The following is a 20456-nucleotide window of genomic DNA, read 5'->3' on the forward strand; positions in this document are numbered from 1 at the left end:
GCCCTGAGAGCATGTGGTATCTGATGAGAATCAATGATCCAGGATCCAGAGAGAAACTTGTTTTGAAGATAGAGCCCTTTGAGGAGACAGGGATGACGGGATCCATAGTATGTGTTAAAGTCACCTCCCAAACCATAATCAGACATTAGGATCACTTGAGGAGTTCTAAAATGAACAACTCTGTGGGACCCTGGGCATCTGTGGCATTTAACACTCCCCAGGTGATCCTAACGTTTAGCCAGATTTGAAACCCTCTGACCTAGGTAGTACCACATTTACTTTTTGGTGGTGCCTCTAGAATGTTTGTAGAGGCTGCTGGGGGATATGTTTTGAAGGCACATACCAAACAATGTTTTCATTAGGTTTTATGTTTATGTGGCCGTGCTGGGTGAGAAGAGACAAAGACTTGGGAAGTTAACACATCCCCCACCCCAAGCCAGGAGCTTCTTAATGCAGCAAGCAACTCCTGATTTATATTTATACTAATTTACAGTTACATTCTTTGGGCTCTTAGGTTACCTGCTCTTTGTAATTAACTATCTAATGAATTTTTTCCTTTAAAATTAAAGTCATACATTTTAATTTGCCATATAAATTTGCACTCTATGGCTTTACTAGAATAGAATTTAATTCTGCAGGATACATTTTTCTGATAAAAATGATGTTCCACGAATATGCTCACATGTAGCCTTTGTACATCTCTGCTTATTTCGTTGAGAGTGGAATAGTTGGATCAAAGCGTATATTAATGAGCTTTTTACAACTCATGGATTTTACTACTAGAGAAGAAATGTGGTTCGAGCAGGGAGATTCAGACCGTATTTGCTGGAGAAGGAAAAATCCCTTCATCCTTCCCGTCGCTTTTCCCTAAAAGTAGCCAGCCAGCAGTCTCCTGCGTCCCTTCCCAGAAGCCTTCCCTGCAGATGTGTTCGTGCTTAGCCAGCAGTGAGAACACTCACCGGTCCGCCCCGTGGACGCGAGCCCCGCACGCCCCGCGCTGCGCGCTCCGGGTCCCCACGCCTCGTGGTGTCGCTCCACGCGGGCCCTCCGCCATTTGCGTTTCCTGTGAACTGCGGGTTCCTCCCCTGGCGCCGGATGTTCTGGCTTGGGCTGGTCTTCATTGGTCTCCGAGAGGTCTTCCTTTACTAAGCAGCCCTTCGTCCTTCTTGTCTCCCTCTTGTTGGTCTTTATACTTGGACGTACATGATTTTCATTTTTTTAGACAAATGTATACTTTTTTTCCTTTGGTTTTGCATTTGAGATTCGTTAGTGGCCCTTCTCCATGTCACCCCCTTCTTTGTTCGGGGGCCGCACCCACGCACCCCATTTTTTAGACCCCTTTGGGCCTCTCGTATTGTCTTCAATTGACGTCAACCTCCTACCTTCGTGGCAAGCGGTTGCCAAGACAACCGCGGCCTGATCGCCAGGGCTCAGGGGCGTGGCGAGGGCTCCCCGCCCCCCCCGAGAGGCAGCGTGGCTTCTGATTGGCCTGCGCCGGAGCCCCGCCTCTGCGGGGAGCCTGACAAGTAGTCGCGTAGCGAGGCTCGGTGCAGACGCCTGGGAGCCGCAGCGGACGGCGTCGTGAGCGGACAGCTGCAGAGCGGATATGTCCACCCTCGGCTGGTGGCGCCGCCGGTCCCCGTAGGTGGTGCACACGGGCTGTGCTTGGCCGAGCCGTCGGCCCGAGGCACGGTGGTGTGCTGTGGTGAGGTGAGGTGAGGAGTCCGCTCAGGGCTGGGCGGCCGTCATCCCGCAGCCCGGGACCCTGGTTGTCGGGGCGGACGGTGGGGCGGGTACACGCCACAGCCGGGACCCTGGTCAGCGGGGCGGACGGCGGGCACACACCGCGGCCGGGACCCTGGTCTTTGGGGTGGACGGCGGGCACATGCTGCAGCCGGGACCCTGGTCAATGGGGCGGACGGCAGGCACATGCCACGGCTGGGACCCTGGTCAGCGGGTTCGGGGCAGCAAGCGACCTCAGCGGCTCTGGGGTGGGGGCTGCCGCGCTTGCCGCAGCTGCTGGAGCCTTGGGCGGGCTGCCTCAGTGAGGTGGCCCTGGAGCCTGGGAGGGCTCCGTGCCGTCTTGCTTGACTGGTTCTTGTCACGCCAGCTTGCTAGGGTGGGCACCGGTGAAGTGGCGGGCTGTCCCTAAGGAGTGCAGGCGGGCGTAATCTCGGGGAGCCCCCCGCTTTTCTCGGCTGGGTCTGGAGGCTGTGGAGCACTGTCCCGATTCCTTGGTGGTCCCTGATGGTCTGGGTCCCCTTTGGCCACCCCTGTGTTCAAGCCAGAGTTTGGGGCGGGACTTGTTTTGCCGCAGTGGCTGCGGGAGGGGCTAAGGGCCGCAAGAGGTGGGGCCAAGGCCTTGTCGTGCCTATGGGGCACTTCTTCTGGGCGGTGGCAGGCAGGGGAGCCCCGCCCAGCCCCGCCCGCCCCACTCCATCTCGGCTGAGGTTTGCTGCGCAGGCACTGTCCTGATTGGTTGACTATGGAGTGGGGCGGTGCCGAGGGCTGTAGTGACTGCCCGTCTCCTGCTAGGAAGATCTCGTCGAGCCCCGCCCACCTCGGCACCATCTTGGATGGGGCGGCTGAGGTTTGCCGCGCAGGCGCGATCTAGACTAGCAGGCTGCAGCGCGGCAGGACCAAGTGATGCGGAGGCCGCAGTGGCTGAGTTGGTCCTGTGTTCTTTGCAGTGATTGAAGGCTGCAGGATCCTTTCTACCTCGCACCTTTGCTGGTTGACAGTCTGGCTGTAAGAGTCTTACCGTGTCAGTGCCACCCTGACTGGCATGGAATGGGGTCTGAAGTCTGACTTCTGAGACTGAGCCGCGGCTAGTGACTGGGGCGTTGTTTTAAGGGCTATGTCCGTGTACCTGAAGAATCCAGCTCTGTGTTCGAAGTTTGCCACAGCAACTGCCGCTGCCGCTGTGGAACTGTTAGTCTTGAGGCACAGGGCCTACCTGCTGTTTCTCCTTGGCTAGCTCTGGGGGCTGCAGAGGTTCACCCGTTCCCAGTTGTCCAGAGACATTTTTCACCCTGGGATGTGTCTGGCTCCATCTTTTGGTTTGTGGGGGGGTAGCAGCCCAAGTGTGTTGTGCAAGCACCCCATCAACTGGGCTGAGGGGGTGGGGCCATGGGCGGTCTTGGGAGACTGACTGCTCCACATAGCCCCGCCTACTCGCCCTATGCGTGTTGGCCAATAGGTGGCAGCCGATAATCAGTGTTCATGCGTCATCTTGAATGACGTAGGGTGGCTGCAGCGCGCGGCCCACCGATGGCCTTTGCGCCCTGATGGGTGCTCCAGACTCCAGCCCCACTCCAGCACTATATTGGTCGGTAGGTGGCTGCGGAAGCTTACTTCGCAGAAGCCCTCGTGAATGCTAATGAGTTGGAGGGGCGGGCTTGAGGGAGGGGCTGTCGCGTCCTGAGTGACTGATGGGGGCTGCAGAGCTCTGCGCACTCAAGCACTGTTGGCCTAGGGGTGGCAGTTTACTCTACAGGCACCACCACAAATGACAGCGGAATACCAGGGACTATGTCCTGAGTGACTGGTAGGATAGGAGGTGGGCTGCAGAGTCCCACCATCTCTGTCACTTAGTTGACCAGTGGTGGTACCTGAACCTTATTGCGCAGAAACCATCTGTAATAATCCGGAGCTGGCTGCCGAGGGCGGACCCACAGGAGGGGTTGCGAAGCCCTGCCCACTGGCGTTTTGCTGGCTGACCGGTGGCATCTGAGGCTTCCTACGCAGGTACCATCTCGAATGACGGTGGAGCTGTGTGTTCGGTGTGACTGGCGGGGGCTACGAGTCCTGCCCACTTTTGCTCGCCAAGGGGACTGAGGTTTGTTGCGCAGGTGCCATCTTGAGTGACAACGGGGCTGTGGTGGGCTGGCCAAGGGTCTTTGGCATCCTGGAAGGCTGTCTGCTGTCTCCACTGCCTACTGCGCAAGTGCCAATTCAGCCCGCCCCGTGGGCTTGCTCCCGAGCCGGAGGGGCACCACAGCCATCTCCAGGAATACGGGGGCAAGGTTCAACAGCCTGGTGTCAGTTAGAAAAATTGGGATTCATAATTCAGGAATTTTAATAGGGTTGGGTAAGGGCAGGATCTTAAGTGAAAAAATAGAGGTAGGCTGTGGGTATAAGATTCGGGGGTTTGGGAGCTCTGAGAGCAGTAGGGAGTTTAGGCAAAGAAAAAAGGCCTGAAGGTGTGAACTAGAGAATTCTGTTCTGCAGATGGTTAGAGGGGGTGTGGCGTGGGAAACGCCGGAGAGGGGAGGCTCTCTGGGCGGTAAGGGGCGTGGTCCGGCGTGGACCCAGGGGAGGGGCGGGGACAGCGGGCTCCTGCTCTGACGGGGAGCCGGTGCCTGCGCCCAGCTGCTTGTGGCGCTGTTGCAGCGTCCTCTAGAGGACGGCCATCGCTGACTTTTATTCTCTGCTGAATGCACTCTAGACTCCAGTAAGGGCCACTTCTAGTTAGTCCTAGCTCCACCCTAGGAGGTTTAAAACCCCTACCTCTTTTTTTTAAGTTAGAAAATCACACACTGGATTCTTCGTTTCCAACTAGGTGATGGAAGAGCCCTAATTAAATATGCCCTCGCCAGTGACTGGTACCTAACAGAAACCACAGCTGTGATCTTGAAGGTACCTCCTCTAGGGGAGTCTAATTGATGAAACACATGTTCTGACGCACAGTGGGACTTGAAATGATAGCGCTAATTCACTAGGAATATGTTGATGATCTCTAAAGTATCACATGAGACTAAATAATGATATCATTGCCTAATGATAATGGTGGTATTAGCATTAAGGTCTCTTCTTATTACTTAAGCTTTATAGCATTTAGATTTGTGACCCTGCGTCACTGGCTATTAAATGACAAAACTAGAGTTTTGACTCCGTTTTTTAAGGGGTCCATATATTGTTGCTCCTTAAGGTCTCCTTGGAAAATATCAGTGAAGTACTGTTTTTCAAAATGATATTATGTTGATTATAATAGTTTTCTGTGAGTTCTAAGGTTGAGTTTTCTCAATCTCTACTTCTTTTCTGTGAAATGAGAATTAGAAAATTAAATAGCGTTGTGGTGTGGATTGAGCTGGTAAGATGCCAGCAATTACGTATGGCATGTAATTAGCAGCAGTGAATAATAGTACTTTCTTGGCCATTATTTTCCTCCAGTTTTTACGTGCAACATGTGTCTCTTGCCTTTAGAAGGATGGCCAGTGCTACATAGCTAATAAGTGGCAAATTGGGTTCTTGAATTGATTTCTTAATCCAAAGCCTGCGGCTTTAGTATTTCGCTCTACTTGTTAAAGAAGGTTCTGAGACACCCAGAGGTTGACTTGCACACCCACTGACACAACCTCATGGGGAAAAGACTGTGATCACAGCCCAGGGCATCCCATGCACCTCAGGGAGCAGTGCCCACGGCCTGCTGTCCTCGGGGGGAAGGCTGTTCTTCCTGGTCTCATTTGACCTCTGCCACTGCAGGAGATGATGATGACCTGCTGTGAGGCCGTCTCATCCTGAGGATTCCAAAGTAAATTTGTGTCTCATGTTTTTCTCTCCTTCCCCAGCTCTTCCTTCTTGAGCTTCTACCCTTCTCAGAGACGACTGGCAAGAGGAAGAGGGACTAGATCTAGATGCTAGGTGGCTGGGTCCAGGTGAGCTGAATTCCCTTCTCACAGTGCCACCCGTGTTGGACTGAGCATGGTATTCCTCACCCTGACACTTTCCTGCTGCACGTGCTCCGTGTAGCCACACCAGGACCACCCGTGCTCTCTGAGAACAGGACTCTGGTGGGACATGGTCTATTTACCAAAAATTCTCCTTAGCCTTATGCTATCCTTTTAACTGTCCTACATCTTTTCTCAACACTCAGATACTCTTTCAGGCCTGCTCCTTCTCTCTTGTTGGATGATTAAGAAAGCATGAGAGATTTATGCATTTATCTCTCAGACGTGTCCCTAAGTGGAAAAGGAAGTGTTTCTCTGGAGCTCATAGTTTATTGGGTAATGAAAGACATTGAAAAAATAATTGTGTGATTCTGGCTTTGAAAGAGAACATTCACTATGGCCCATTTGGGGCCTCCCTGAGATGGGCAGGGACATTAAGGCTGATCCCTGCAAGACAGTGGACAGTAGTGTTTGTAGGAAAAGGAGTCTTAAACAGAGGGGAGGGATCCCAGGAGGAGCTAAAAGTCCAGGATGCCTCCAGCAAAGGAAAGCCTAGGGCGGTGCTGTACTGAGGTGAGGAAAATGTGACTGTGGGCTGGGTCACGTGAGGCCTTGCACTCAGTGGGAAGCACCTGGGAGTGATCACAGCGGGAAGCCATTGAAATATTTTAACACAGAAGTGATGTGATTATTAGATTTGTGTTTTAAAAATATCTGGTTGCAGAGTTCAGAAAGGGAGGGTGGAAGCATCGGGGGGAGAGACCACTAGGGGCCTGGGTGAGAGATGGTGGCTTGGATTAGGGTCATAGCAGGGGATAAGTGAGGCGGGATTATTTAAGAGAAGTACTTTGGAGAGAGACTCAGTAGGGCTTGTATGGTGCTTATGGCTTGCTAACTGACTCAGACCAGATGCAGTGATCATGTTCTGTGGGGAGCTGGGCAAGGGAGCCAGAGGTTGTTCATTCCGTCAGTAGGCACCAACACTGCCTAGTCTGGGGCAGTATCGTGCTGGACTTGCAGTTTCCCTGGGCGTGAGTGACATACCACCACCCTTTTCTGCCAAGTGAGAACTCCAGTTAAATGGCCAGTAGGAAAGCATGCTCCCCAAAAGAGGTGACTGTCCAGTGGTGTATCACCCCCGTGGAAAGTGGGCCCCTGGGCTGGCTTGGCCTCTCGCGGCCCCAGTGGGTGCACCAGGTGCCTGTGTCTGGAGACTCAGAGGCCTTACTGCACCTGACCTGGACTCACACTGGTAGGTCTGCATTAATGAAGCGCAGCAAACTTACGGAAGCCTTACAGACACTAGTTTATGTTGAAAGACAGTGTGACTGAAGTATGTTCCTGTTCTGTCATTTCTGATTTACTGGGTAGGAAAGCATCAGGGACCCAGATACTCAAAAGTGTGTATGATCAGCACATTTTCTCCCTGTAAGCAGACCTGCAAGGGGAACAAAACCAACAAAACCTTGGTTAGTATGGAATTGGAGCAGTGGCCGTGGCCCAGCTTTAACAGCCCTGGCCCGTGAGGTGGGCTGGTGCCTCCGGCTGGGCAGTGGGAAGCTCTCCGCTGGGGTCACCAGGATGCCAGAAGCCCCTCTTGGCGGCGCTGCCTTCCCCAGGCTGCATTCAGGTTAGTCTGCCTAGGGTAGTGTTGTCTCCTGGCCGAGAGATTTATGCATTTAAACGAGCCGTGCTCAGGGCCTGCCTTCCCGTGCCCTCCCCCTTTAAAAGAAACCTTACCAGCCTGTTACTGATTCCAAGTGGTGGCCAGATAAGTCATACTGGCGCAGAAGACGTTTTGTTTCTTTAAATTAGCCTCATTTATCTTGAACCATTAGGGGGCCAATCATAAAACTAAGCTCTTAGATACTGTTCCCTCTCTTTTGAAATTTTTTGGTGAAACCAGGAATGGACAACAATAAGGATATTTTGCTGCAATGTGATAAGTGCTAAGCTCATGTGATAGAGGTAAGCTTGGGGTGATACAGAGATTATCTGAGAGGATCCACTTAACAAACCAGAGGTGGAGGTTGTGGCCATTTACTCCTTGCTCACATTCCCATATTGACTGTTCCCCCAGCAGCCCCTGTTGTCTGTGTGCACCATTCACAGTTGGTTGGACCAGACTGGACCCCTAAGCATGGGGCAGTGGCTCTCAAAGTACAGTTCCTAGAATGCCTGTGGGAATGTCTGTTTCCTAGCGGACCTTAGGCCTCCCAAGTTGTCACTCCCAGAATGGCAGGTGTGTTTTTCACAAGTGCCTCAGGTGACTTGGCACCCCCAAGTTTGAAAACCACTGGCCTCAAAGGACTGGAGCTGCTGTGGTGTACACTTGGAGACAAAGAGAGCTTGGGTGACTAGAGGCCCAGAGCACTTAGTCTGTCGGCACTGGACCTGCCCCAGGGGCTGAGGTGGGACAAGGACTGGGATGCAGTTTCCCCGTGTGCATGCTGAGGTGGAGAATGTCGGTCTGCAGAAAGAGGCAGGAAAACAGAGCAGAGGAGGAGAGGGGAGATGCTGTCCCTGAGAAGGAACCCAAGTAACCTCCTCGGTTCCTGACTTAAAGTTCTCATTCCAGCCCCCTTTGCTAAGGTAGGTAGAACAAGTAAGGGTCTGAATTGAGGTGCATGTGAGGAGGGGCCAAAGTAAGTACGTGGAAATGGGGTTGAAGAGGGCATTGCGGAGCTTTTCTGCAACTGAGGGGGTGTGGGGAGCCGGAGGTCAAGCACCAGGTCATGGGCTTGCTTTCTGTCTCCTCACATGCTGTAGCCACATCACCACCCTCTGACACATGTTCTTTAGTTGAGTGCTTCCCTGTTCAGAGGCCCCCTGCCCTACTAAGCCCCTGATTGAGACCAGAAATCCCCCAGCTTGCAGCAGGGATGCCTGGTGAATTCCATCTTTGCTTCAGTTACATTAGTTGTGAGACCCATGCTTTTGTTTTCTACCCATTCTCATGAAGTAGAAGTGAAGTGCTATAAAATATTCAGAAGCTGATGTAATACTCCTGCAGAGACCACGAAGGCAGCGTCGTTGCCCAGCAGGCCCACCTCTTTTAAAGGGGGAGGGCATGGAAAGGCAGGCCCCAAAGCATGACTTGTTTAACCCTAACCTTTAACTCGCTTAACCTCCTCCAGTCCAGCTCACACAGGCAATGTACCTGCACACACACTTGTAACGTGTCCAGCATTGCATGCTTAGATGCTTTAGTGTATTTAAGAATAGATTTGGGGAGGTCAGAAAGTACCTAGAAACCCATAAGCCCCTATGTACAGTGCAGAGAGTGAGACTATTACTGGTTCCCATCGTTTGTCCCCTTTCCTTCCCTCCTCTTGGAATTGGTGGCCTTCCTTGGCCCCCAGGACCAGAGTCGGCTTGGTCCCCATGTGTTCCCCCTTCAGCCCTTTCTTCTGAATGTGGTCAGACCTTTTAAAATCCTGCCCTTGGCAGAGCAGAGAGAGATGAGGAGCTTCGGTAACCAGGGTGTGTGAGAGCCCACCTCCAAGCCAGGATCTGAGTTACCGTGAGACCAGAATTCTGGGCATTGTGAGACCAGACAGCTGTTGGTGAGGCCAGGGTTCGGGTGTGGCATGCCATCACTGGTGTACCAGCCTGAGAGGGCGTGCAGGTGGTGAGTGGAGGACTCCCAGAAGTGTCCCGGGCGGCGGCAGAGGAGGCTCAGTGGTCAGCAGTGAGTGGGGGCCCTGTCCTGGGGGCTGCTGGGAGGGGGTACCCATGAGCAGTAACAAGTAAAGGAGAAGCAGTTTTCCAGTCTATTTTTTTCAGTCTGTATATTCAATTTTTTTTTCTGATCATGAACTTAACATTCTAAATTGAAATGTAAAAATGGAAGTAACTTTTATTAATTATTTTTTTCTGATTTTCCCCATTTATCATAGTCTATACAAAATATAGATTCCCCCATTTTATGAATACTCTGTACAAGTTTATATGGAAGTTTTCTTCTAGTTTGTACATACTTCTATTTGTTTAAGTGCCTCTTGAGTTTTTTTTTTTAACATAAAGAAAATTATGCCTAATTCATTAACATTTCAAACTTAATCTACTAGATCGAAGTATATAGGGTGTGAGACAGTGGTTGAGGGGAGGGTGTGATGTGCCCTCTGGAAAGTTCATATGATGTGCCTGTCACACTCTCAGTCTCCATTTGTGGGCGTGGTGTGTACAGACTGCAGCTGGTTAACAATATCTACAAGAATTTCCACGTAAATACATCTCCACTGATGGCTTTGCTTTCTGAAAACTACATATTATTCCATCATGTAGACACTCTTGTGGTTTTCAGTGTACTTACAAATGGGTGTGTTTGCAGGTAAGAATGTCACATTTTACACCCAGTATTTTCATTTAATACTTTATAAACACTTTTTTACATTTGCATCAAGTTTTAAATAAACTGGTGTGCCTGCAGAAAGGAATGCTGTGTGGCTTCTAGAAAGAGGGATAGAGAACTGTGTGCACCGGTTTGGGACGGTGTCCATCGTGAATGACTGGGCCTAACAGTACACACATACCGTGAGTGCACAGCTCCCGGTGTGACTTCATCTTGGTAAGAACAAGATGGACAGATGGATGGATGGATTAGGTAGATAGATTGATTTTAAAAGTTTTATAGCAACAGATTGGATCAGTGGGTGTGGCTTTCAGTTTCTATATTAAGTATTATGTAATATTTGAATGTTGTACTATATTTTGTTTGCAATTAGAAAATAAAACTATAAAATTTCTTGAAAATGGCTACTTAACATTCTCTTACATGACTTAGTGCCTACCTAACATTCTATTAAAGATTTTATATTTCCATTCTTTCCTGTTTGATGAAAACTTCGGAGGAGTGCTTTGTTATTTGAGTTCAGTGATTTATTTTAATGAGAATAGAGAACATTTATCATTGGCCTTAGTGGCCTTTCTGGAGATGTGTAGTTGAAATAGAGAATTTGTTTTGGGGAGGCCAGATGCCAGCACTGGGTCTAGGGTCTTTCCTGCTGCACTTATAAGAGCCCTTGCTGAAAATGGTCAGAGATTGGTCATCCTCTCTTGTCACTTGCTCCTAATAAAGTTCGCAGTTTATATTAATTGACGTTCAAGGGAGGATTGACAACAGTTGCCACGTAGCTGTCTTCACTTACTTTAAGACTTGTTTTATGTCCTTCCGTACATTTTAGAAATTTTGTTTGCAGTTGCACGTACTCTGTTGATTTTATTTATGGGAATTTATTTATTTTGCTATCAAAGGGATTTTTTTTTCTTGTATTTACTCACAAGGTTTTCAGTTCAAAATAATGCTTATTCCACCTCTGGCCTTCATTTCTTTTTCTTCAGTTGTGTTAATCAGACTTGCAGAATGGTGCTGAGTGGTGGTCGGGTGGAGGGTGGGAGGGCCTCGATGCCTTGTCCCCACCTTTAGTTGGGGTGCCTTTAGTGTTTTGATGGGCTTGCTTGCGTTTGAGATAGATCTTCATTGTGTTTAGATGGTCTCCTAGTCTTACTCTTTGCTAAGAATGTATAAGGAGAGGCCATTGACGTTTGCAGATGTTTTTTTAACATGTCACAGAGCCTGTGGGGTCCCCTCCCCCCTGTAATCCTTTATATGTAAGTATGCCCTAATTTGGGTATCATCCTTGTGTTCCTGGAATAGCCTTCCATAGTCATAGGCTGTTATTCAGACTTTTCGAGACTGAATTTGTTAAATGTTTTTGTATCTAAGTGCAAAAAAAAATTGATGCCAATCCTGTGAAGATATAAACAGTGATGATAAGGACTTTGCGGTAGGGCCTGAGTACAGGCCCTCATTTTCTCCTGGGCTCGGGCTTCTTCAAGCACATCCCTAGTGCCGAGGGGCTTACTCCTCAGCCTCAGTGTCCCACTGACGTGTCAGGCACACCTTCGCAGGAGGGGACCTTCACAAGACTCCTATTTCTGCTTCCCTACTGGCAGCTGTCTCCAAACCCCTGTCTTGTTCTCTTCAGCTGTAGGCGTGGCTCTTGCCGTGCAGCCAGGGGCTGGCCTGGGGATGGGGGCGGAGTAGGCAGAGCAGTTACGCTTTTGATTGGCTAAAGGTGCTGTCACACTAGAAGCTCCCCATGGGTCTGCATCTTCCCAAGGGTGAGGTGAGTGTGGGGCCCTCGCAGGCCCTGGCTCAGCGTCTGACCCCACTCTTCGTTGCCTTTTGGGCCGCGTGAGTTGGGTGCGGGTTGGGGCCTTGGCTGGGAGGGCACCTCACCTCACAGAGCCCACCTGGTGGCAGGTAACCCCTCAGGAGAATGTTGGCCAGCACTCCCTTCTCCTGAGTTCGGTCCTTGGTTGCTCTGATAGGATGTGCACCCCATGTCCGGACTGTGGCTGTGTGACAACACGTGAGGGGAACGTGCTCCTCTCTGACAGGCTTGGCGCTCCCCGTGGCCCCACGTGTAAAGCGGTGTCACCTGCCCTGTTGACCAGCAGCTTTTCAGTGTTCGTGGTTTTACGTTTTACACATTGGAAATTAGGTGCCCACACAGGATGTTCTCATAGTGGAAACCTGACTTTTAGCTTTTCTCTTTTCTTACTGATATTTTTTCTACTTAACTGTCTTTGTCCTTAAATGGAGACTTGCTGTTCAAAAGGAACAGGTATTTTTAATGTTTTTAAAACCTATGCTGAATGGCCCAGAAATAGTTCCTGCCTATACCAGCCCCACCTCTCACCAACATTGATTTTTTTTTTTGAAGTATTTGCCCATTTGATAGGCCAAAGTGTTCACCATAATGTTTTACGTTTGATTTCTGATGTAAATATTAGCTCTTACCACTAACTTTATGAACTGTGTTCTTTATTTTCATGTTGGGCCATTTATCTTTCTGTTTTCTGAAAGCTTTTCACATTTCAGATGTTAACCATCATCTGTGTTGTAAAATACTCCTCCCGCACCTCCACCCAGCTTTTTTGGTTCGTTTTTGTTTTTCTTGGCTTTAGCAGTGAGGATGGTTTGTGCCTGTCTGCCGCCTGGAGACCTCTCGGTGGTCTCTGCTGGAGCGATCCCCCTCCTGTCCCTGTTCTGGCTGCTGTGAGCAGTGTCTCTGGGATCACTGGGGAACCGTATCTTTGTGCACACGGCAGATGCGTCTGTCACATTTCAGAAATGGAATCACTAGGATGAGGGAATGGTGTTGCATAAACGGACTCAGTTCCTAGAGATCCGAAGGGTATGTTCAACTTGAGTCTTCGATTTCTTAAGTATTTCTTGGGTCACAGAAGTCTCAAAGGCAATTCTTTGGGGTTTTCTGAATTGCCTGTCATGTTTCCTGCAAATGGCCAGTATAGGCTGTGCGCTTCCCGCAGGCGGAGGCAGCAGGGCAAAGGAAGGGAGGGCCCTCAGGGTGTCAGTGCTGCCTGCATCCGCGCAATGGGTGGCACAGTCAGTAAAGGCCTCTGCCAGAGCTTTTGTTTATTGTTTTAACTTTGAATTTATTTCTTTGACTGGGTAGCACATGCTTGTAGTAAAATCAAGTAAGTAAAAACAAAACCAAAAGGAGACTATACAGTGAAAAAGTGAGTCGCCCTTCTTGCCTGGGCCTCAGCTCCCGTCCCCAGCGGCAGCCCCCTTGATCACCATGGGCAGCCTCACACATCCTACCAGAAGTCGCTGAGTAAACATGCATCTGCTTTTATGGTTTCTCAGAAAACGGTACACGTTGTTGACCATTTTGCACTTAGCTTTCCTGGAGGTCATCTCATACCTCTCATTATTTCACAAGGCTTCACAGGCATTAAATGATACACCACATTTCGTGCATTATTAACAGTACTTGAGTGACCATATTCTTGCCTATATGCCGTTAATATCTCGGGTAAACTCACAGACCATAGACTGTAGGGCAGGATATGCATATTTTAAACTTTGGTCAGTGGCCAGATTGCCCTCCACAGAATTTCCATGGCCACAAGCAGTCCATGAACATGCCAGTTTCTTCTTCACATGGAAATGTATGTTGTCTGTCCGTATGGTTATTTTGTTCCCACGGTCCTTTTTCACTCTCAAATGAATTTCCTTTGCCATTATAGGAAGTAAGATCTGAATTTTTTATTTCAAAGTTTTCCTATTTTTTTTATTTTAAGGATTTTTTTCCTAAGGTTTTATTTAAAGATTTCTCAAAATTTTTTCATTTTTCAGTGCTCTTGCTGACATTGGCCTGATTAGAAAATCTTGGGCACATTTAATGAAGATCGTATTTGTTTCCTGTAGTCCTGAATTTCTTAAGAGAAGGAACGAGTGAGTTTTCAGCATAGAGGTTACATCTGCCTTGTGACAGGATATTCGTGGCATTCACATGGTCTCAATGAGGAGGAAGTCCTCCTCTTTTCTGTCCTCTAGAAAGGTTTTTAATAACATGGTAAATACTCTGCTCGTGGAAATTTCATAGGAAGTTGCTCCTTAAATCATTTCATCATTTTAAATTGTTCCTGGATTTTCCTGTTTCCTAAGTAAGGTTTGCCTGTTTCTATTTTCTTAGAAAAATCCTTGGTTTCCTATCAGACTTCGCAAGGCTACAGTTTTTATATATGGCTTTCATCTATGGGTACTTTAAACTTTAGGTGCATGCCTACTAGGAAGAAAAATTAACCTGAGGGAGAAGTTTGTATGAAGTCAAACTTGTCCTTAATATCTCCTGACTTTAGGTTACAAGGGCCCTTCTTTGCTCCAGGATTATAAAAATTAATGTTTTATCCTATTTATCTATTTTATTTTTACTTTAGTTTAACATTTTTATATATGGTGTGACCTTTCCCCCAAGTAAGTGATTGTCTAGTTTCCCTTTTACTGGTCATTGAAACAAGCCATACCCAGCCTGGCGACAGTCACGGTACAGCTCCTCTGCGAGTCAGTCTTTCTGTCTTAAGTCGCAAGTAGGTTGTTTTTGTTGTATTATTTCTTTGGCTTTCATGGTGTAAACAAGACCATCGATTGTCATTTTTTGTCCCCTTTCTGCTTTTAGGCATCATACTATAAAAGAACTTTCTCACCCTCTTATCATATTAAAATATTGCTTAGATTTTGTGAATGGTTTGTTGGCCTTTTGATATATGAGTATTCAGAATACTGCTCCAGATGGAATTCTTCCAGGCCATCTTTGGGACCATTGTCAAGTTCCCCGGCTGTAGCATTCTTTGGGATTCCACTTGCTGGTACAGATGAACACAGGGGAGAATTCAGAGCTTTATGGTGCCAGATCCATGCATCTCCCCTGATGATCCTGTGTCTGGTTACTCTTTTATATTGCAGTCTCATTTATAATTTTATATAGGTGGTATTTTCTTTCATTAAATCATTTATTGTTTTTGTAATGGAGCTCTTCCCATTTTTTGAAATTTGTTATGGTTGATTCATATTTAGGGTGTCTGTTATAAGTGATTTCCGTATTGTAAGGCCTGTTTCCTTATAGAATGTATCTGAGTGGGACAGTCTCATACAAGAGTGTGGTGGTGTTCTTGATGCCTCAGATTGTTCTCGTGTTGTGATTGGCTGGAGCGCTGTCGACTCCTGTTCAGTTGTAACAGCGTCAGCACCGCTGTGTCGGCTTCAGGATGAGTCTGGCCTGCGGTCTGTTAGTGCTGGCTTTCTCTTGGGTTTTTGAAGTACTCCAGTTTCATAAAGAAAATTGGAAAGCTTTCTTTTTCTCGTTTCTGATTTATATGACAGGGGAATTAGCCTTTTCTTGAAGATGAACATTTCCTAAGCCTCACCCCTAATGCTATCTAAGTACACAGCCATTTGGAGAGTTAATTCACTGACACTGTTTTTACATTTCTTCCTTGTTTACTATCTATGTATTTCTTTCTTTAAAATGTCTGCAGGTCCCTGGCATTTTGACTCTGTTCCTGTGGATAGCTGCTTTTTCTGAAGTCCCAGAAAGGATCCTATTCCAAAAAAGGTGATTTACGTACCTGAGGGTGTCCTGTTGCCTCTGAGAGGCTGAACTAGTGTCATCCATGGGACCAGAGTTCTCTCTTGAACCCGGATGTCACGAGGCGGCCTTGGGTGCTCTGCCGCTCCTCTCTCCCCTGCAGGCCCGCTGGCCCCCGACGACTCTGCTCTCATCGGAGGCAGTGCCTCCAAGTCAGGTGCTGGGAAAACCGTATCCACCCACCCAGAGTGTGGCCCCAGTTCTCCAAGGCCTGGGCACGTGCCTTGCTTTGGGATTATTCTGCCTGGCAGAGTAAATTCTAGTGCCCTCCTCTCCGTTGTCCCCCGCCCTTCCAAAGGAGGGCAGGGTGGGCCGGGAGGGATTGGTCACGTCGCCAGTCCTCAGTGACCCTGAGGCTCCAGAGGACGCAGTGGAGGAGGGCACAGGGGACAGTTTGCGCAGGCGCGGCGCAGAGCCCCACCCCTGGAGACAAAGCGCGGGGTTGAGTTTAGTACATTTGTTCCCAAATGATAAAGACTAGTTTGAGCCTCTGAATAATTAAAACACCTTCTGTTCTCTTTTTAGATGTTAAAAAAACACAAAAAATTAATTTTGAACTCATTGGTTTTCCTTTTAAAACAAAAGCAGGGAATTTTTGCTGCATGTGGTTTTGTTTTTTGGAAGTAGAGCCAGAAGTACAAACTGTCAGGTAAGTTGACCTACCGACCAAGCTGAGAGCCCTTCACCAGCTGTGCCGACCAGTGAGAAAAAGGCTGCAGGATCCAACCTACTGGCAACTGGCATAGTTGAGGTGACGGCAGGTGTACAGTCCTAATAGGTTCCATGAGGGGGAGAAAAAATGAAAATCAGCTTTTATAGTCATTCTGAAAACGTTTTATAAAAGGAGGGGGCAGATAATAAAATAAAGACAACTAATAAATAAATGGAAAAATAGAATTGTCAGATTTTTTTAGATAAATAAACTAGATCTTTGGCAAGGTAGATGAAGGCAAAAGATGGTGTAATAGCATGAAGAAGCCTGATGGTCACTTTATCAGATCCTCACTGTTTAGGTGGATAAATTAGGAAATCAGGTATGCGTATGGCCTGTGCAGGGTTTCTATGACCTGCCGGTTTTCATTTGACTCCCCCCAGGGTTCTAGGCGCTGGTGTAGGAAAGCTTCCCATACCCCAGCTGGTGCTTCCCGCACTCAGCTGTCTTGGGGTGCCTGGGAGAAGCCTGGCAGCAGAGCAGGCAGGCGAGGGGGAGCAGCGCCCATTCCTTTGGGAACAGTGGCATATTGATTAATTCAGGACACCCCCTCTCCCCAGAAGCTATGCTCTTTCTGCAGGAATATAGTAAGAACACATGCCTCTGTCTAAAACCAACTTTAAAAGGGTTTATGTCCATGATTTCTATCAGACCATACCAGTATTGATACCCGACTTTTGTGTTGGCAAGGGATACAGTGATGGAAGGGTGAATCTCTGATCCCTTTGTTACTGTGGGGAGGTAGGCAGGTTAACGTGAATATTTGAAAATAAACGTGATGAGTGGTTGGACTACCTGATAGATGGAGTGGGTCTCCGAAAACACACCTGAGGAGGCGGCGTTAGCAGGAGCCTGAGGCTGGGTTTGGGAACAAACAGTGCAGAAGAGCAGGCGCTGCGGAGGAGGGGCCTCAAGCACCCCGGCAAATTCGGCCGCCGCGGTCCCCCACCTGCCCCGGGACTTGGCACAAGGAGGAGGTGTTCTGTGCCGCCGGGCACCTGAAATGTGGCTAGTGTGCCTGAGGAACTGAATTTTAATTTGTAGCCACATGTTACACAGCAGCACAGGTGCAGAGAAATCAACCGGTAAAGAGCAAAAAGAGCGCTTGCCGTCACCCAGAGCTGAGCACTTCCGATGTGCGTGGTCTTCTATCACGTGCATATCGTTTATGGTTCTGACGGTTGTGTTGGGGAAGAAACGCTCAGCAGGGGCAGGGTTGCCCCCGTCCCCTGAGTCCCCTTCCCGTTTTTCCTGAGATGAAGTTGACATCCAGTCTTAATAATGGCTGTGCCTTGCGCCTTTCCTGTGCTCTGGGCATTGGGGAGGGAGGCCTTTGTCGTACATTAGCTTACTCAAAAAACTTGTTACATTAGTTCTAAAAGGGATGTGGGTCTGTTATTCCCATTTGGCAGAGAAGGGGACAGATTCCAGGACATTAAGTCAGTTGCCTGGAGTCCCGAGAACAGCCAGCAGCAGAGCCCACTCCTCAGACAGGTCCGTGGTGCTCAGAGCTCATGCCAGAGACTCCCACGCAGAGGCAGGCTTTGTGTCCCGTGTGCTTGTATGTGGTGAGCGTCTGTGCATCCGTTCCCTGCTTGGCCTGTTTGCAGAACGTTGTTGGTGCCCCTCTCGGGCAACTCCACACTGCACCTGATCCTCAACTTGTGGGACGTGTGTATCTCCCTACAATCTGCAGGTCCCTGAGTACTGACTGTCACAGGCTGCTGCGTCTTTCCCGCTGACTCATGTTTGGTTCCTGCAGTGAACACTGTACTTAACAGAAATGCTGCCTCCAAAGTGCTTGTCTGCCACCAAACCCAGGAAGTCCTGGGGCCCAGATCTGTGTAAGCTAGACAGTGACTTGACTAAGGAGCCGGATGCCATCCTAGGAGGAGCTGCAACTGACTCTGAATTCTTTCATCAGAGGTTTCGAAACTTCCTCTACGTGGAATTTGTTGGGCCTCGGAAGACCCTGATCAAACTCCGAAACCTGTGCCTCGATTGGTTGCAGCCAGATTCTCGCACCAAGGAGGAGATTGTCGAGCTCTTGGTCCTTGAGCAGTACCTGGCCATTCTTCCAGAAAAGATCAAGCCTTGGGTGCGAGCCAGAAAGCCAGAGAACTGTGAGAAGCTGGTCACCCTGCTGGAGAGCTGCAAGGGAACGCACGAGCCGGAAGGTGAGACTGTGCAGGGGCTGCGTGGCCAGGCACTGCTGCTTTTCGGGGCTGCATCGGCCCCCTCGTGAGGGCTGTCCTGGTGTAGGAGGCTCCAGGCACTCCTGCCTCTCCCCAGCTGTGCCATCCACAAGGGTGATACTGCCAAATGTCCCCCTGGGAGAGGACTTGCCTGGCTAAGAACCACCGCCCTGAGGTGTGAGAGGGAAAGATGACCCTGCAGTGCAAGGGGCTCCTGCAGAGCTGGAGACCCTGTGTGCCTTGCACCCTGGATCCAAGATGCCTTTTGTGAAACCTAAGGGTGTGGTGCCCACAAAGTCATGCTTGGCTGCTTCTGCTCCAGGATGGGTAGGGAGCTGAGGCATGAGAGGACCAGGCCTCTCCAGCTGCGGGAGGGGGGATTGAGCAAGGGGGGACGGGGGTGGACTCCCCTGGGGGAAACATGCGAGAATAGAGGTAGCGGTGCTGTGGCATTAAGTCAGTGTCTGGTGTCCTCTCAGACGACGGCAGCAGTGACGCCCCCAGTGAAGACAGCATGAGCCGGAAGGGGACAGAAACCCCACCGCCGCGCTCCGTCTACTCTTTCTGCAGTGAGTAACCTGGTCAGGCTTTGCCAGCCGTCAGGGCGCTTTCCCAAATGTCAGCCTCCTTTCCCCTGGAGGTTTGCCATGTTGCATAGAAACACCCGACGGGCATCAGGACTGCAGTGACGCCAGGTGCTGCCCTCCCCAGGGCGGATGCTGCTCAGCGATCTGAGGGGAAAGCAAGTCCCTGATGCCACAGACGTTCTTATAGCAAGGCACACACCATTATAGGGAGTGAAATGGGATGTCTTTTAAACAGTGTGACAGTATTTACAGTTGTTTGAGATTTGCTGCAAGTAGTTTCCAGACTGTGCCCACAAGCTCCCCAGGAGGGGCAACGCAGGTCGCCCTTTGGCTTCCAAGCTGCTTTACTTGTTTACTGTTCGTGAGTGAACTTTTTAAAGGAGCAGCCCTTAGGGGAGAACACGCGTCTTGTTTCTCTGGAGGAGCAGAGAAACAAGCACATTCAGATCGGCTGGAGCCAGCCAGGCAGTGGGGGGTGCCGCGGAGGGGGAGCGAGCTTCTAGCTCTGAGCCTGCCCTGGAGCTGGCTGCCTGGGCAAAGCCGCAGGAACAGGGCACCAGGTCCGGGGTGAAGGGGAGAGTCCAGGTCACGCCCGGGAGTCTGGGGGCTCGGTTCAGGGTCCAGCCCGTCAGGGGCAGGGCAGCAAGGATGCTGTTCCTCTCTGCAGGGAGGCGTGTGGCACGGGGTGGGTGTGCGCATGTGTACAGCACTGTGTCGACTCCTTGGGTGTCTGGCTTTCTCAGGTGACCAGGACTGGGACCGGGACTGGGACCATGACCAAGACCGGGACCGGGACTGGGAGCAGGACCGCAGGGGCCGAAGCAGAGAGCTGGCGTCCCGAGACTGCTGGCCATCCACCAGGAGCCCCCGAAGCAGTAAGTGGTGGCTCTTACTGCCCAGTGCTGCGTGTCTGTGGAAGTGTCTGGCCCCATTCCTTCACGATGCTGTTCTCTTCCCAGGGCTTCCGCAGAGGAGCCTTGCCCTTCCTCCGATGGAGAAAACAACTTTGGCCATGGAAAGAGAGCACCAACATAGGGCCTCCATGATGGACTATGAGTCGAGATGCCAGGTATGCTTAGGTTTCCTCTTTGTGGAAAGACCAGCTTCATTTCATGGCAGAGATGGCCTTCCTTTCCCAAGAGGTCGCGTTCCTCCACCCCCCGGATCCCACCTGGCTGCACTCCCTGCTAGGAGCCCACGCCTGTCTCCAGTGGTGACAGGTGGCCAGGGTAACTGCTGCCTGTTTTCTGATGCACCCACACAGAGGAACTCTCTCCTACTCAGCATTTGTGTCACCCGGTAGGTGGGTAGCGTTGGCTGTTCACGAC

The 20456-nt window shown here is 49.9% G+C and overlaps 1 protein-coding gene across 16 annotated transcripts in view; it reads left to right on the forward strand.

Moving 5' to 3' along the window:
- The first annotated feature begins 1537 nt into the window (after nucleotides 1–1537).
- PEG3 (paternally expressed 3) overlaps nucleotides 1538–20456 on the forward strand; it is a 31081-nt gene continuing 12162 nt past the window's right edge. The window contains exons 1-8 of one of the 16 annotated variants that reach the window (XM_073226669.1): nucleotides 1538–1710; nucleotides 5571–5657; nucleotides 15525–15601; nucleotides 18043–18190; nucleotides 18271–18523; nucleotides 19021–19110; nucleotides 19872–20003; nucleotides 20088–20197. In XM_073226669.1, the coding sequence (XP_073082770.1) occupies nucleotides 19056–19110; nucleotides 19872–20003; nucleotides 20088–20197 (297 nt within the window). In that variant the 5' untranslated portion in view covers nucleotides 1538–1710; nucleotides 5571–5657; nucleotides 15525–15601; ... (1 more) ...; nucleotides 18271–18523; nucleotides 19021–19055. Of the gene's footprint in view, nucleotides 1716–3122; nucleotides 3333–3629; nucleotides 3748–4561; nucleotides 4639–5570; nucleotides 5658–15524; nucleotides 15602–18042; nucleotides 18524–19020; nucleotides 19111–19871; nucleotides 20004–20087; nucleotides 20198–20456 lie in introns of those variants that run through there. The other 15 variants (XM_073226666.1, XM_073226665.1, XM_073226664.1 and 12 more) reach the window with 15 other exon arrangements.

The sequence above is a fragment of the Manis javanica genome, chromosome 17 (genome assembly GCF_040802235.1).
Source record: "Manis javanica isolate MJ-LG chromosome 17, MJ_LKY, whole genome shotgun sequence".
NCBI classification, from domain to species: Eukaryota; Metazoa; Chordata; class Mammalia; order Pholidota; family Manidae; genus Manis; species Manis javanica.